This window comes from Heloderma suspectum, chromosome 7 (genome assembly GCF_057233095.1).
Source record: "Heloderma suspectum isolate Gila_16-S chromosome 7, 16-S_ref, whole genome shotgun sequence".
Lineage (NCBI taxonomy): Eukaryota > Metazoa > Chordata > Lepidosauria > Squamata > Helodermatidae > Heloderma > Heloderma suspectum.
The window spans coordinates 39,478,892-39,492,126 of record NC_139464.1 but is presented as its reverse complement, the minus strand read 5'-3'; the positions used below and the strand labels follow the sequence as shown (position 1 = coordinate 39,492,126).

Below are 13,235 nucleotides of genomic sequence, written 5' to 3'. Positions count from 1 at the left end.
AGCCTCCATTGGTACCATTGGAGGCTTTGAAAAAGTCTAATTGCAGCAAAAGGGGGTGGTGGTCCAAAGGGGGATCACAGTGCCCAGAGAGGGAAGGGTCACCTCTTCCCTCCCTGACAGTGACCCCTCCAAAAATGCCCTCTGCATGGCAATTAGGCATTAAAGAAGCCTCCATTGGCAACAATGGAGGCTTTTTAACAGCCCAGTTACTGTGTGGGGAGCAGGGAGGAGTCCACAGGCCAGAGTGGGAGGCCCCGCAGGCCACATCTGGCCCAAAGGGTGGAGATTCCCTGCCCCTGCTTTCATATAATGAAGTTATCCATGGTTTTGAAGGCCCATCTGTCCCCTTCTAACATTTTGTACTAATGGAATAACCTAAACCTAAATGATGATGATGATGGTCATGATGACGACCATCACCACAGTTGATGGTTGGACTAAAAAAAAAAGGGCCAATCTTGACATGAGACCATTCATGCAATTAGTGTTTGTGTGTGTTTTAGACTTAGCATCAACTGCAGGGGGCTGATCCGGACTGGGCCCCTGACAGCAGGGACTAGAGGGCTTTACCTTTTGTTTTCCATTGCAGTCTGTGGTCTGCTTATTTGCATTGGGAGGAAAGCTCCCATTGGAGCCTTTTGGAGAGCAACTACTAGTCAGGGTAGACCAGGAGACAACTCTGATCATACCTGACCATTGGCCAAGCTGACTGGGGCTGATGGGAGCTGTAGTCCAACATCTGGTGAATCAGAGGTTCCCCACCCCTGGTGTCAACAGTACTGAGTTATTGTCACTTCTGGTGTAGACAATACTGAGCTAAATGTGCCAGTGGTCTGACTTGGTATTAGACAGTTTCCTCTGTTCCTATATAACTACACAGACATTTTTGATTGGTGCATGCTGAGCAGTGAATGAATTCAAATCGCTTTTCCTGTACTTTCCCACCAGTATGGCTTCTCCCCCTTGAGGTTCACTGCTTCTTTTCCTCAGCATTAAACAAAAACAACCCTCCTCCCAGCACAACAAAAAGTGCCTTTCCCTCATAAATGTTTTAATCATTTAAAGAAATCCCTTAACACACCAAGCCAATATTTCATCCAATATAACTTGCTCGTTCTCCACCATCTATTACATTAATCCATAAGCCATTATTTCAAGTTTAAAACACAATAAAGCAAATGCCCTCACCCCTCACTTTACTAGAAATAAGGTTATTCAAAAGCTATATTGGGTGTTTCCACTCCTTCCCTGAAATGTACTTTTTAATCTTACAAAACACAGTTGGCACAAAATATGCTGAGTGAATAGTTCAATGGAATTCAGATTGGCCATTTTGATAAAAGGAATAGCCACTCTTTTCCCACAGGGTCCCTTGTGGTCCCATGCCACCAGCACTCCGCCCAATAAAATCTCATCTCTTCAGGCCATTTTTGCAACAATGTCATCCATCAGTTTTAGGGCCATGTAAAGTCTAGGCTCTTCAACAGACAGTGCGATGCAATATCCATTTGGTTTTGTAATCCACTCCCCCCAGCCCTGGAAAGATAGGTTATTTCAAGCAAAGTACTATTTGGTTACAGAGTTGGTGGAGTCAAGGCCAGCCCTACTATTAGGCAGAGTGAAATGATGGCTTCTGGCAGCAGATACTAGGGGGCAGCAGTAGCGGCAGCAGTTGGAGGATAGAGCTGTGTATGCTACACAACCTGTCCTGGGCCTCCTAAACTAGCCTGCTGCCACAATGGGTGGTGAAAGACATCAATCCATCACAGGTGTTGAAATAAGTTTCACTTGCCAGTCTAGCCAGCTTCTGTACATGGCATGAAGAGTGAATGCCATCTTTTCCTTGGGCTAGTGCTGATGAACGATCTTTTTAGTGGAGGAACCATTGACCTTCTTATACGACTGATTGCTCCTCATTTAGGCCATGTTGCATTCATCCTTCAGGGACAACCAGAAGCTTCTTAGATCTGTCTTAAACAGAATTTCCCCACAGTGATTATGATGGTGATTACATTTGTATCTCATCCATCCTTCAAGGACTTCCAGGAGATGTACATAATTTCCCCCTCTTTCCTTCTCACAACAACCCAACAAAATAGGTTAGGCTGAGAGATGGTGATGAACTCAAGGTCACCTAGTGAGTTTAATGGCCAGTTGGGGGATCTGAATACAGCAGATTTGCATGCTAGAAGTCCGATATTCCATTTGCTGCATCACACTGGCTTAGTGGCAATACAACCATCTATTTAAAAAGCCATAGCATCACCTCAGGGCTCTTCAGATGTCATCCTCTGCTATGTGAAATTGGCACTGATATGCCTCCAGGCTGGTTTCAGGGGCAGAGGTGGGAGGCTGTGCGGAGGGAGGTAGTCAAGGAGTAGGTAAGGCTTTGAGAACACCACAGGGTCCATGTGCGAGGGGGCACAGGGCAACATGTTTGGTAGCCAGGTAGATGTGGAATGCCCTTGAATTGGTGAGTAGGGCCATGCAAGGAGACCAAGGCTGCTGGGCATCAGGAAGGGACTCTGTCATAAGATATGAGAGAGAGAAGGAGAGAGAGAGATCTTAGAAAATCTCATGCAGGCCTTTAGCTGCGTGCAATTTATGACTACCACAGGACTTGCCTCATCAATTTCCCTTAGTGTTTAGCAATAAAAAAGCAACAAAGTTTCAGAGAGTACCTCTAAATGGAGTCCTTAAAATATAGTGACAGGTAATCAGTAAGGGAGAAAAGAAACTCTTTAGTTCTGATGATTGGAAAGGTTTTGGGAGGGTGGGGGCAGAAATCTTGTTTGCCAACCAAATAACTCTTTCACTTCCAGACTTTACAGAAAAAAAAATGTAAATCCAAGTTTAAAATGACATTAGGATTAGAATGGAAAAAGGAAAATAGTAGGGACGTATGAGAAATTAATTTGAGTTGGTTTTCTATCTGGATTTACCCAGTTTGCGACTTCCAGATCAAACACGGACTTGAACATAATCTGCAGTTGAAGTCCGTACATTTCCGACCTTGCAGTGTGATTTGTGGACCAAAACAATTGTGTTCAGCATGCGTACATTTGAAAAATGTGCATGAAAATATGTGTGCTTTTGAAAAATGTGCACAAATATGCTGTAATCAATGGGAGAAAATACATTTCAAAGATGTGCACAGTTGATGCATACATTATGCACAGAAATATGCACAGATTTTCATGCAAAATGAAAACAAACAAAGCTTGCAACCTGATATGGACTTGAGTTGGAATGAGCTTCGAGATGGAATTTGGTGAATTTTGGAGAGCTCAAGTTTTGCTGATTCTCACATCCTTAGAAAACAGTTATGTAGAGATGCTGTTTCAAGGCTGGTAAGGTCATAACCGTGGTTTGCACATTTCAAATCATGGTTTCAGTTTCCAATTTGCATTAACCATGTTTTGCACTGGTGCAACATTTAACACTAAACCATGGTATAACATTGGGTAGGGAAAAGAGGGGAAATTGCTTGAGAGAGTTGAGGATGGAGGATGAGGGAAAGTGTGTGTGTTGCTGAGGTATAGCTACTGTTATGTCAGCAGCACCAGGCCTGAATCGATAACAGAGGCAGAATTTCTGATGCTCCCCTGCAGCCTTCCCCAACCTGGTGCCCTCCAGATGTGTTGGCTTGGGATGCTGGGAGATATATGTTGAACCACCAGCTTGCTCCTGGTGGTTCCTCATGGACCTATGGCCTAGTTGCAGTCCACGAAGAAAAGAGCCTTCAGCATGCTGGCCCCGTTCCTGTGGAATTCCCTGCCTTTGGAGGTCAGGCAGGCACCAACTTTGTGTTGCTTTCGGCACCTCCTGAAGACATAGCTATTTCGAGAGGCTTTCCCTGAGTGACCAGCTGTGGTTTATTAAGTTCAGAATCTATTTCTTTTTAGATGTTTTAATTTTTTTAATTATGAGAATTATTATTAATTCTTTTATCTTGTTGTTCACCGCTCTGAAATCTTTGACGGGGAGTGGTATATAAATATTGTAAGTAAGTAAGTAAGTAAGTAAGTAAGTAAGTAAATTAAAAAGTCCCCCAAATCTGGAGGGTACCAGGTTGGGGAAGGCTTCTCTAGTGTTACTGGCTAGAATGTGTGCTGGACTCCTGGGTGCCTCTCAGCTCAAGTCCAGTCTAAGTGGATGACCTTTAAGCCAGGGGTGCAGAACCTCTTTCAGCCCAAAGGCCAAATTCCCTTTTAGAAAAGCTCCCGGCGGGCAGATGTATGTCAGTAGTGGGTGGGGCTGAAGGCAAACGGAGAAGGGCCAAAATACAGGCCCTTGGTCTGATCCAGCCGGGCTCTTTTTCTGTTCTTATTATAGCTTAAAGCTCTTACTTCCAGTAATTAAGCTTTAGGAAAGGGGTCTCAACCTTTTAGAATGGGGAAGAAACTGCACAAAACTGGGAAACCACTGGCGGTTGGGAGGCAGTGGGTGGGGCCAGGGAAAGGGCTTGGCCATCTGGAGAACCACAGAGGACAATACTAGGGCCCCGGGGGGGGGGGCATTTGTATTTCCTAGCCCTGAGGTTCTGCATCCCTGCTTTAAGCCTTGCTTGCTTTCCCACATGGCATGTTGTTGTTGTTCAGTCATTCAGTCGTGTCTGACTCTTCGTGACCCCATGGACCATAGCACGCCAGGCCTTCCTGTCCTGCGCTCTCTCCCGGAGCGTGCTCAAGTTCATATTCATTGCATCAGTGATGTTATCTAGCCATCTCATCCTCTGCCGTTTCCTTCTCCTTTTGCCTTCAGTCTTTCCCAGCATCAGGGTCTTTTCCACTGACTTTTCTCTTCGCATTAGGTGTTCAAAATATTTGAGCTTCAGCTTCAGTATCTGTCCTTCCAATGCACTCAGGGTTGATTTCCCTTAGGATGGACTGATTTGACCTCCTTGCAGTCCAGGGGACTCGTAAGAGTCTTCTCCAGCACTACAGTTCGAAAGCATCAATTCTTCGGTGCTCAGCCTTCCTTATAGTCCAGCTCTCACAGCCATACATTACTACTGGGAAAACCATAGCTTTGATTAGACGGACCTTTGTCGGCAAGGTGATGTCTCTGCTTCTTACTATGCTGTCTAGGTTGGCCATAGCTTTCCTCCCAAGGAGCAAGCGTCTTTTAATTTCATGGCTACAGTCACTGTCTGCGGTGATCTTGGAGCCCAAGAAAGTAAAATCTGTCACTGCTTCCATTTCTTCCCCTTCTATATGCCAGGAAGTGATGGGGCCAGATGCCATGATCTTGGTTTTTTTAATGTTGAGTTTCAAACCAGCTTTTGCACTCTCCTCTTTCACCCTCAACAAGAGGCTCTTTAGATCCTTTTCACTTTCTGCCATTAGGGTGGTATCGTCTGCATATCGGAGGTTGTTGATAATTCTCCCAGCAATCTTAATTCCGACCTCTGATTCATCCAACCTAGCATTTCTCATGATGTACTCTGCATATCAGTTAAATAAGCAGGGGGACAATATGCAGCCTTGTCGTACTCCTTTCCCAATTTTGAACCACTCGGTTGTTCCATGTCTGGTTCTGACTGTTGCTTCTTGACCCTCGTACAGGTTTCTCAGGAGACAGGTAAGGTGGTCTGGTACTCCCATCACTTTAAGAATTTGCCACAGTTTGTTGTGATCCACACAATCAAAGGCTTTAGCGTAGTCAATGAAGCAGAAATAGACATTTTTCTGGAATTCTCTTGCTTTCTCCATGATGCAGAGAATGTTGGCGATTTGATCTCTAGTTCCTCTGCCTCTTCGAAACCCAGCTTGTACTTCCGGTAGTTCTCGGTTCGCATACTGCTGAAGCCTAGCTTGTAGGATTTTGAGCATCACCTTGCTGGCATGTGAAATGAGCACAATTGTGCGGTAGTTTGAACACTCTTTGGTGTTGCCCTTCTTTGGAATTGGAATGTAAACTGACCTTTTCCAGTCTTGCGGCCATTGTTGAGTGTCCCAAATTTGTTGGCATATTGAATGCAGCACTTTAACAGCATCATCTTTTAGGATTTTAAATAGCTCAGCTGGAAGACTGTCATCTCCGCTAGCTGTGTTGTTACTAATGCTTCCTAAGGCCCACTTGACTTCACTCTCGAGGATGTCCGGCTCAAGTTTAGTGACCGCACTATCATGGCTATCAGGGACTTTCAGGTCTTTCCTGTATAGTTCTTCTGTGTATTCTTGCCACCTCTTCTTAATCTCATCTGCTTCTGTGAGGTCCCTGCCTTCTTTGTCCTTGATCATGCCCGTCTTTGCACAAAACGTTCCCTTGAGATCTCCAATTTTCTTGAAGAGATCTCTAGTCTTTCCCATTCTGTTGTTTTCCTCAATTTCTTTGCATTGTTCATTTAAGAAGGCCTTGAATTACTGTGATGTTGAATGGTTTGCCTTGGATTCGTACTGAGATCATTCTATTGTTTTTGAGATTGTACCCCAGTACTGCTTTTCCCACCCTTTTGTTGACTATGAGTGCTACTCCATTTCTTCTCAGGGATTCTTGCCCACAATAGTAGATATGATGGTCACCTGAATTAAATTCGCCCATGCCTGTCCATTTTAGTTCTCTGATTCCCAAGATGTCGATGTTCAATCTTGCCATCTCATGTTGGACCACCTCCAGCTTACCTTGATTCATTGATCTGACATTCCAGGTTCCTAAACAATATTGTTCTTTACAGCATCTGACTTTCTTTTCACCACCAGACACATCCACAGCTGAGTGTCCTTTCAGCTTTGACCCAGCTGCTTCACTCTTTCTGGCGCTAATTGGAAATGCCCTCTGCTCTTCCCCAGTAGTATATTGGACACCTTCCGACCTGAGGGGCTCATCTTCCGGTGTCATCTCTTTTAGCCTTGTGATATGTTCCATGGGGTTTTCTTGGCAAGAATACTGGCGTGGGTTGCCATTTCCTTCTCCAGTGGACCACATTTTGTCAAAACTCTCTGCCATGACCTGTCCGTCTTGGGTGGCCCTGCACGGCATAGCTTATGGCTTCACTGAGTTATACAAGCCCCTTCACCACAACAAGGCAGTGATCCATGAAGGGGCCCACATGGCATACACCTTGCAAAACTATGGCTCATGGTGCCTAGTCTAAAACCATCTCTCAGAAGCATTTTAGGGTTTTTTTATTACCTCCACGGGACACCAGCTTTTAAAAGGTGTTTGTTCTTTATTAGCACTTACACAAAAGGTTTCACTTTAACAAGTTTCTGCCTTTACAGTTGACAGCGATACTCACTGTTATATCTGCCTTCCGGGCTGGTATAAAATCAGCTTCAGTGAGATGCCGAAAGCCCCCCAAATGGCCAAATCTTTCATGTTTCCTCCACTTGGCCCGTTGGTTCTGGAACCATATCTATGTGCAGGAAAAGAAAGGAAATTAAGTATTAAATTGATAATAATAATAATAATAATAATAATAATAATAATAATAATAGAAATGTTGACATCTACGAGTGGCAATTGTTACTAGTAAAATTAAAGAACAAGGTGAATTAAAATCTGAACATTTGTGGGAGTACAAATAATGGGGACTGCTAGGAGGGCAGGTGGGGAACACAAACCAAACGTATGAAAATGTTTTTGTTTTCACACTGTTCCCCTCAGCTTATTGCCTATGTGGTAGCTCTGGACTGATATGACAAGTCCCTCTATGCTCTGTGATAGGTTTCCTGAAAGTCAGAATGATCAAACCTCTCTTAGAGCACAGTGCTAACTATGCTGAAGGCTGGCTGAGTGGGTTTAGCACGGGGTCCGAGTGCTACTTGATTGGCAGAGAGGAGCTCTTTTTGTGGGGCAACACATCTGCTGCAGAAGCTCCCAATGTGCCTATAGAAAGCCCCGCAGCCAGGCCTAAGAGCACCTTTAGAGGTTTTCCCTCTGGTGTTGGACCCTGAAACATGGCATTCTGTAGTTGGGGGGAGCCTTGGATGCACTAGAACCAAAGCCTCTTCATTCTCCTGACAGCACCCTGCAGTGGGCCCTGAAAACAGACTGGTCCTGGCACAGGTCCCCCCGCTTTTCCACTGGTTTCAATGGGAGGGAAAATCAGTGAAGATGAAGATCCATTGGGAGAGAAAAATGGCAACCCCCACCCTCCTGTTCTGGTCAGACTGAATTGACAGGACTTAGGAAATGGTAGATCTTCTGCCATGGACCTCCCTGCCCATGCTCCCCCCTCCTTAGAATTTGTCTGTTATTTGGCAGAGGAAATTGGTGAGCCATAGTTAGTTGTCTTGTATGTGCACTTAAAGGCAGGGAGGCCCAAGCATCCAAATCAGATGATACTGCTGAGATGATGTAACCTTAAGAAATGGTACCTGGATTTGCTTGCTTTGCTCTTCCCTCCTTTTGCATTTTTAACATTCTTCAACATTATAATTCTTTCACATTCTTTCACATTGTATATTTAATAGGGTGAGCCCAAAGGCAGGGACTGACTTATTTTTAATTTGTGAACAGGGCTTGGTGAATTGCAGGTGTTTAAGATGATATTGATGCTTGTATTTCTTTGTAAATCACTATGGGATCTCAAAAGGAAAAGTCGTCAGAGAGATGCACCAAGAGCTGACCCAGGAAAACACACGTTTGTAAGGGGTAGATCCAGTGCAGCAATAGTCCCTCCCCTCTCCTTGCACTACAGACAGGGTAACATGAAGAACCAGAAGAGCTGGTGCTCCCTGGTGCAGCCAGGTTGATGCCCTTCTCCACCCAATGGAAGAGATAATTTATATTCTTATGCAGTCTGATAGGATGGTTATGAAACACCCCTAACTCTTGCTGTAACCTATGACTGCAGAGGGGTGTTCCATTCCAGCCTGACCATAGATTGGAGATAACAGTGGGGATTACTCTCCCTGCCCCTGGGGGAGGGCTTACGGAGAGGGTGGGGCTTGGAGTGCCAAAGGGTCTGCAGAGGTGGCACTAGCCTCAGCCATCTAGATGCAGAATAACTGTGGGCCGGGGCTTCTGCACTCTTATTTAACCCACTCACCAAGATCCTCCTGTCCAATCTAACTCTCACATGGACCTGCTGTGAAAAGTTGGGAATCTGGCCCAGGGTAGGTCCAGAGATGCTAAATGTAAGACCCATTTCCTACTCCCTTCCCTCACACCAGGAAGGAGAAAGACAAGTCATTTTGTTTCTCCTTTTTTTCTCCCTGTGACTGACGCCAATTTTCCAGATCTGGTGAGCCATCATCACTAAGAACTTAGTTTTGTATTATCTTAGTTACTAAACCTGAGGGGAGGGATAAAAGGAACCCCAAGTCTCTAAATTTTTTTAAAATAATTATTTATATAGTTTTGACAATATACATAAACACCATGAACAATAATTAACAAAATCCATCATGTAAAATAAGAATAATAAATAGAAAAAAGAGGGAAAAGAAAAGAAGAAAAAAGAGGGAAAAAAAGAAAAGAAAATTTCCACAGTAATTCAAACAATATATGGAGTCTTAAACAATACATACTCAAGAAAAACAAGTAGGAGTCCTAGGGGGATATTACAAAAATTAAAATAAGCATGAACATTATATTGAAAGGAGGGTTATGCCTTACCTAAATCAAATATTGCTAAAGGCATTTGGAACTGAATGTGTAGTACTATCTTTATTCATATATGCAATAAAAGTCCACCACTCAGCAGCAAAAGTATCTATTTTGTTTTGTCATTTTGCTATGTATAACTTTTGAGTCAATTTGTCTATTAACGTGACTTCCCATAACTTTGTATACCACTTAGCTATTGAAATTCCTTGTAGATCTTTCTGATATCAGGCAAGAAGCATTCATGCTGCTATTAAAATATATCCCACCAGTTTCTTATGTGATAGAAATCTATGCAAGTCTCTACATTTTAGGTTCTTTCATTCCAAGAAGGACATTCATTCTCTGCTCAGGAGAGCAAGCCCCCCTTCTTCTCTTGCTATCTCCCCTTCTCAGTTTTGAAGAAGCCCAGAAGAGCTTCCAGTACCCACAAGTCAGCAGAAAAGGAGAGGTACATCTTTACATGTCACCGAGTCCTATGTTTCCTAAGTGGTCCATAAACCAATTAGCTCTTTTGCTGTCTGGTTTCCCTAATATTCTAACCCATCACCAACACCTGGGGTGTTTCTACATTAAGCAAATCCCCCGGAAAAACCCACACCCTTTCCAGAGCTTCCTGCTTTTGGTTTATTTGTGGGATTAGGAAGCGCTCCTTTACACAGCAGCCACAGGGTTTGAACCCAGGGAGTGCCTTGCTCCCTCCCCAACATGTGTGCAAAGGGGGCGGGGAGAGTCTTGTTTATGTAGCTTAACTTCTGCTGTACTGTTTTCTCGCAGCCCCCAGGAAACCTCTGACTTACTTCTGTGTAGACATAAAATGTAAGATTGTGCTGTAAGTCTGCAAACCTTGGCACATTTCTGTGGGAGTAAGCCCCACTGAACTCAATGGGACTTACTTCTGAGTAGACATAAGATCACCCTGTAAGTCTGCAACCCTCAGCACTCTTACTTGGGAGTAAGCCCCACTGAACTTAAAAGGGTGCTCTGAAGCAACAGAGGACATTGCTTCTGAGCTTGGCGGGGTGGGGGATCAGATGTGTCTTCCTTCGTTTCAGGGAGGCATTTTACCCTCTTTTCTCTCCAGTTGAGAAATGCAGAGGCAGGACTCAGGAGATGCAATTGGCAGGTGATTCTTGCCCTCACTCCTAGGGATGTACCAAACCCCCTTACCTGGAGTTCGCGGGGGGTCTGCAGGGTGGGGAGGCGATCCGTCCCTCCCCCCCGGAATCCTCGCCAGCTGGCTCCGCTCCGTGACGAGTTCACGGAGCCGCCAGCCAACTCTGGCCGCTGGCGGACTTCTGGTTGCTGCCAGCCTGCAGAAGAAAATGGCGTCTGGCATAGCGGACACCATTTGTGTCCCCATTCTTTGCCATGATAGGCTACATAAAGATTTACGTAGCCTATCATGGCAAAGGGTAGGGATGCAAATGGCATAGCAGACACCATTTGGGTCCCTGCTGTTTGCTGCGATAGGCTATGTAAAGATTTACGTAGCCTATTACTGCAAAGAACAGGGATGCAAATGGCATCCACTATGCCATTTGCGTCCCTGCTGTTTGCCGTGATAGACTACATAAATATTTACATAGCCTATCACAACAAAGAGAAGGGACGTAAATGGTGTCCGCTACATTGGATGCCCCCCTTTATGGATCACTGCCTTGTTGTGGCAAAGGGGCTTGCGTAACTCAGTGAAGCCATAAGCTATGCCGTGCAGGGCCACCCAAGACCGACACGTCATGGCAGAGAGTTCTGACAAAATGTGGTCCACTGGAGAAGGAAATGGCAACCCACGCCAGTATTCTTGCCAAGAAAACCCCAGGGAACGTATCATAAGGCTAAAAGAGATGATGCCGGAAGATGAGCCCCTCAGGTCGGAAGGTGTCCAATATACTACTGGGGAAGAGCAGAGGGTATTTCCAAGTAGCGCCAGAAAGAATGAAGCGGCTGGGCCAAAGCCGAAAGGACACTCAGCTGTGGATGTGTCTGGTGGTGAAAAGAAAATCCGATGCTGTAAAGAACAATATTGTTTAGGAACCTGGAATGTCAGATCAATGAATCAAGGTAAGCTGGAGGTGGTCCAACATGAGATGGCAAGATTGAACATCGACATCTTGGGAATCAGCGAACTAAAATGGACAGGCATGGGCGAATTTAATTCAGGTGACCATCATATCTACTATTGTGGGCAAGAATCCCTGAGAAGAAATGGAGTAGCACTCATAGTCAACAAAAGGGTGGGAAAAGCAGTACTGGGGTACAATCTCAAAAACAATAGAATGATCTCAGTACGAATCCAAGGCAAACCATTCAACATCACAGTCATTCAAGTCTATGCCCCAACCACTGAGGCCGAAGAAGCTGAGGTTGATCGGTTCTATGAAGACCTACAACACCTTCTAGAACTAACACCAAAAAAAATGTCCTCTTCATCATAGGGGATTGGAATGCTAAAGTAGGAAGTCAAGAAATCACCGGGATAACAGGCAGGCATGGCCTTGGTGTACAAAATGAAGCAGGACAAAAGCTAATAGAGTTTTGCCAAGAGAACATGCTGATCATAGCAAACACTCTTTTCCAACAGCACAAGAGACGACTCTACACATGGACATCACCAGATGGTCAATATCGAAATCAGATTGATTATGTACTTTGCAGCCAAAGATGGAGAAGCTCCATACAGTCAGTCAAAACAAGACCTGGAGCTGACTGTGGCTCAGATCATGAGCTTCTTGTTGCAAAATTTCGGCTTAAATTGAAGAACGTAGGGAAAACCACTAAACCATTCAGGTATGACCTAAATCATATCCCTTATGAATATACAGTGGAGGTGAGGAATAGATTTAAGGGATTAGACCTGATAGACAGAGTGCCTGAGGAACTATGGATGGAGGTCTGTAACATTGTTCAGGAGGCAGCAACTCAATCCATCCCAAAGAAAAAGAAATGCAAGAAAGCCAACTGGCTGTCTGATGAGGCTTTACAAGTAGCTGAGGAAAGAAGGGAAGCGAAAAGCAAGGGAGAAAGGGGACGATATATCCAACTGAATGCAGAGTTCCAGAGAATAGCAAGGAGAGACAAGAAGGCCTTCTTAAATGAACAATGCAAAGAAATTGAGGAAAACTATAGAATGGGAAAGACTAGAGATCTCTTCAAGAAAATCGGAGCTCTCAAGGGAACGTTTTGTGCCAAGACGGGCATGATAAAGGACAAAGAAGGCAGGGACCTAACAGAAGCAGATGAGATTAAGAAGAGGTGGAAAGAATACACAGAAGAACTATACAGGAAAGATCTGAATGTCCCTGATAGCCATGATAGTGCAGTCACTGAACTTGAGCCGGACATCCTCGAGAGTGAAGTCAAGTGGGCCTTAGGAAGCATTAGTAACAACAAAGCTAGCGGAGATGACAGTCTTCCAGCTGAGCTATTTAAAATCCTAAAAGATGATGCTGTTAAAGTGCTGCATTCAATATGCCAACAAATTTGGGACACTCAACAATGGCCGCAAGACTGGAAAAGGTCAGTTTACATTCCAATTCCAAAGAAGGGCAACACCAAAGAGTGTTTAAACTACTGCACAATTGCACTCATTTCACATGCCAGCAAGGTGATGCTCAAAATCCTACAAGCTAGGCTTCAGCAGTATGCGATCCGAGAACTACTGGAAGTACAAGCTGGGT

General features: G+C 44.5%; 1 protein-coding gene across 1 annotated transcript in view; it reads right to left on the bottom strand.

The window, feature by feature from the left end:
- Positions 1–1,031: 1,031 nt before the first annotated feature.
- Positions 1,032–13,235, bottom strand: part of ISX (intestine specific homeobox) — a 49,828-nt gene continuing 37,624 nt past the window's right edge. The window contains exons 3-4 of the mRNA XM_084811735.1: positions 7,244–7,360; positions 1,032–2,525 (exon numbers count right to left, since the gene is read on the bottom strand). Of these exons, the coding sequence (XP_084667861.1) occupies positions 2,295–2,525; positions 7,244–7,360 (348 nt within the window). The 3' untranslated portion in view covers positions 1,032–2,294. The remainder of the gene's footprint in view (positions 2,526–7,243; positions 7,361–13,235) is intronic.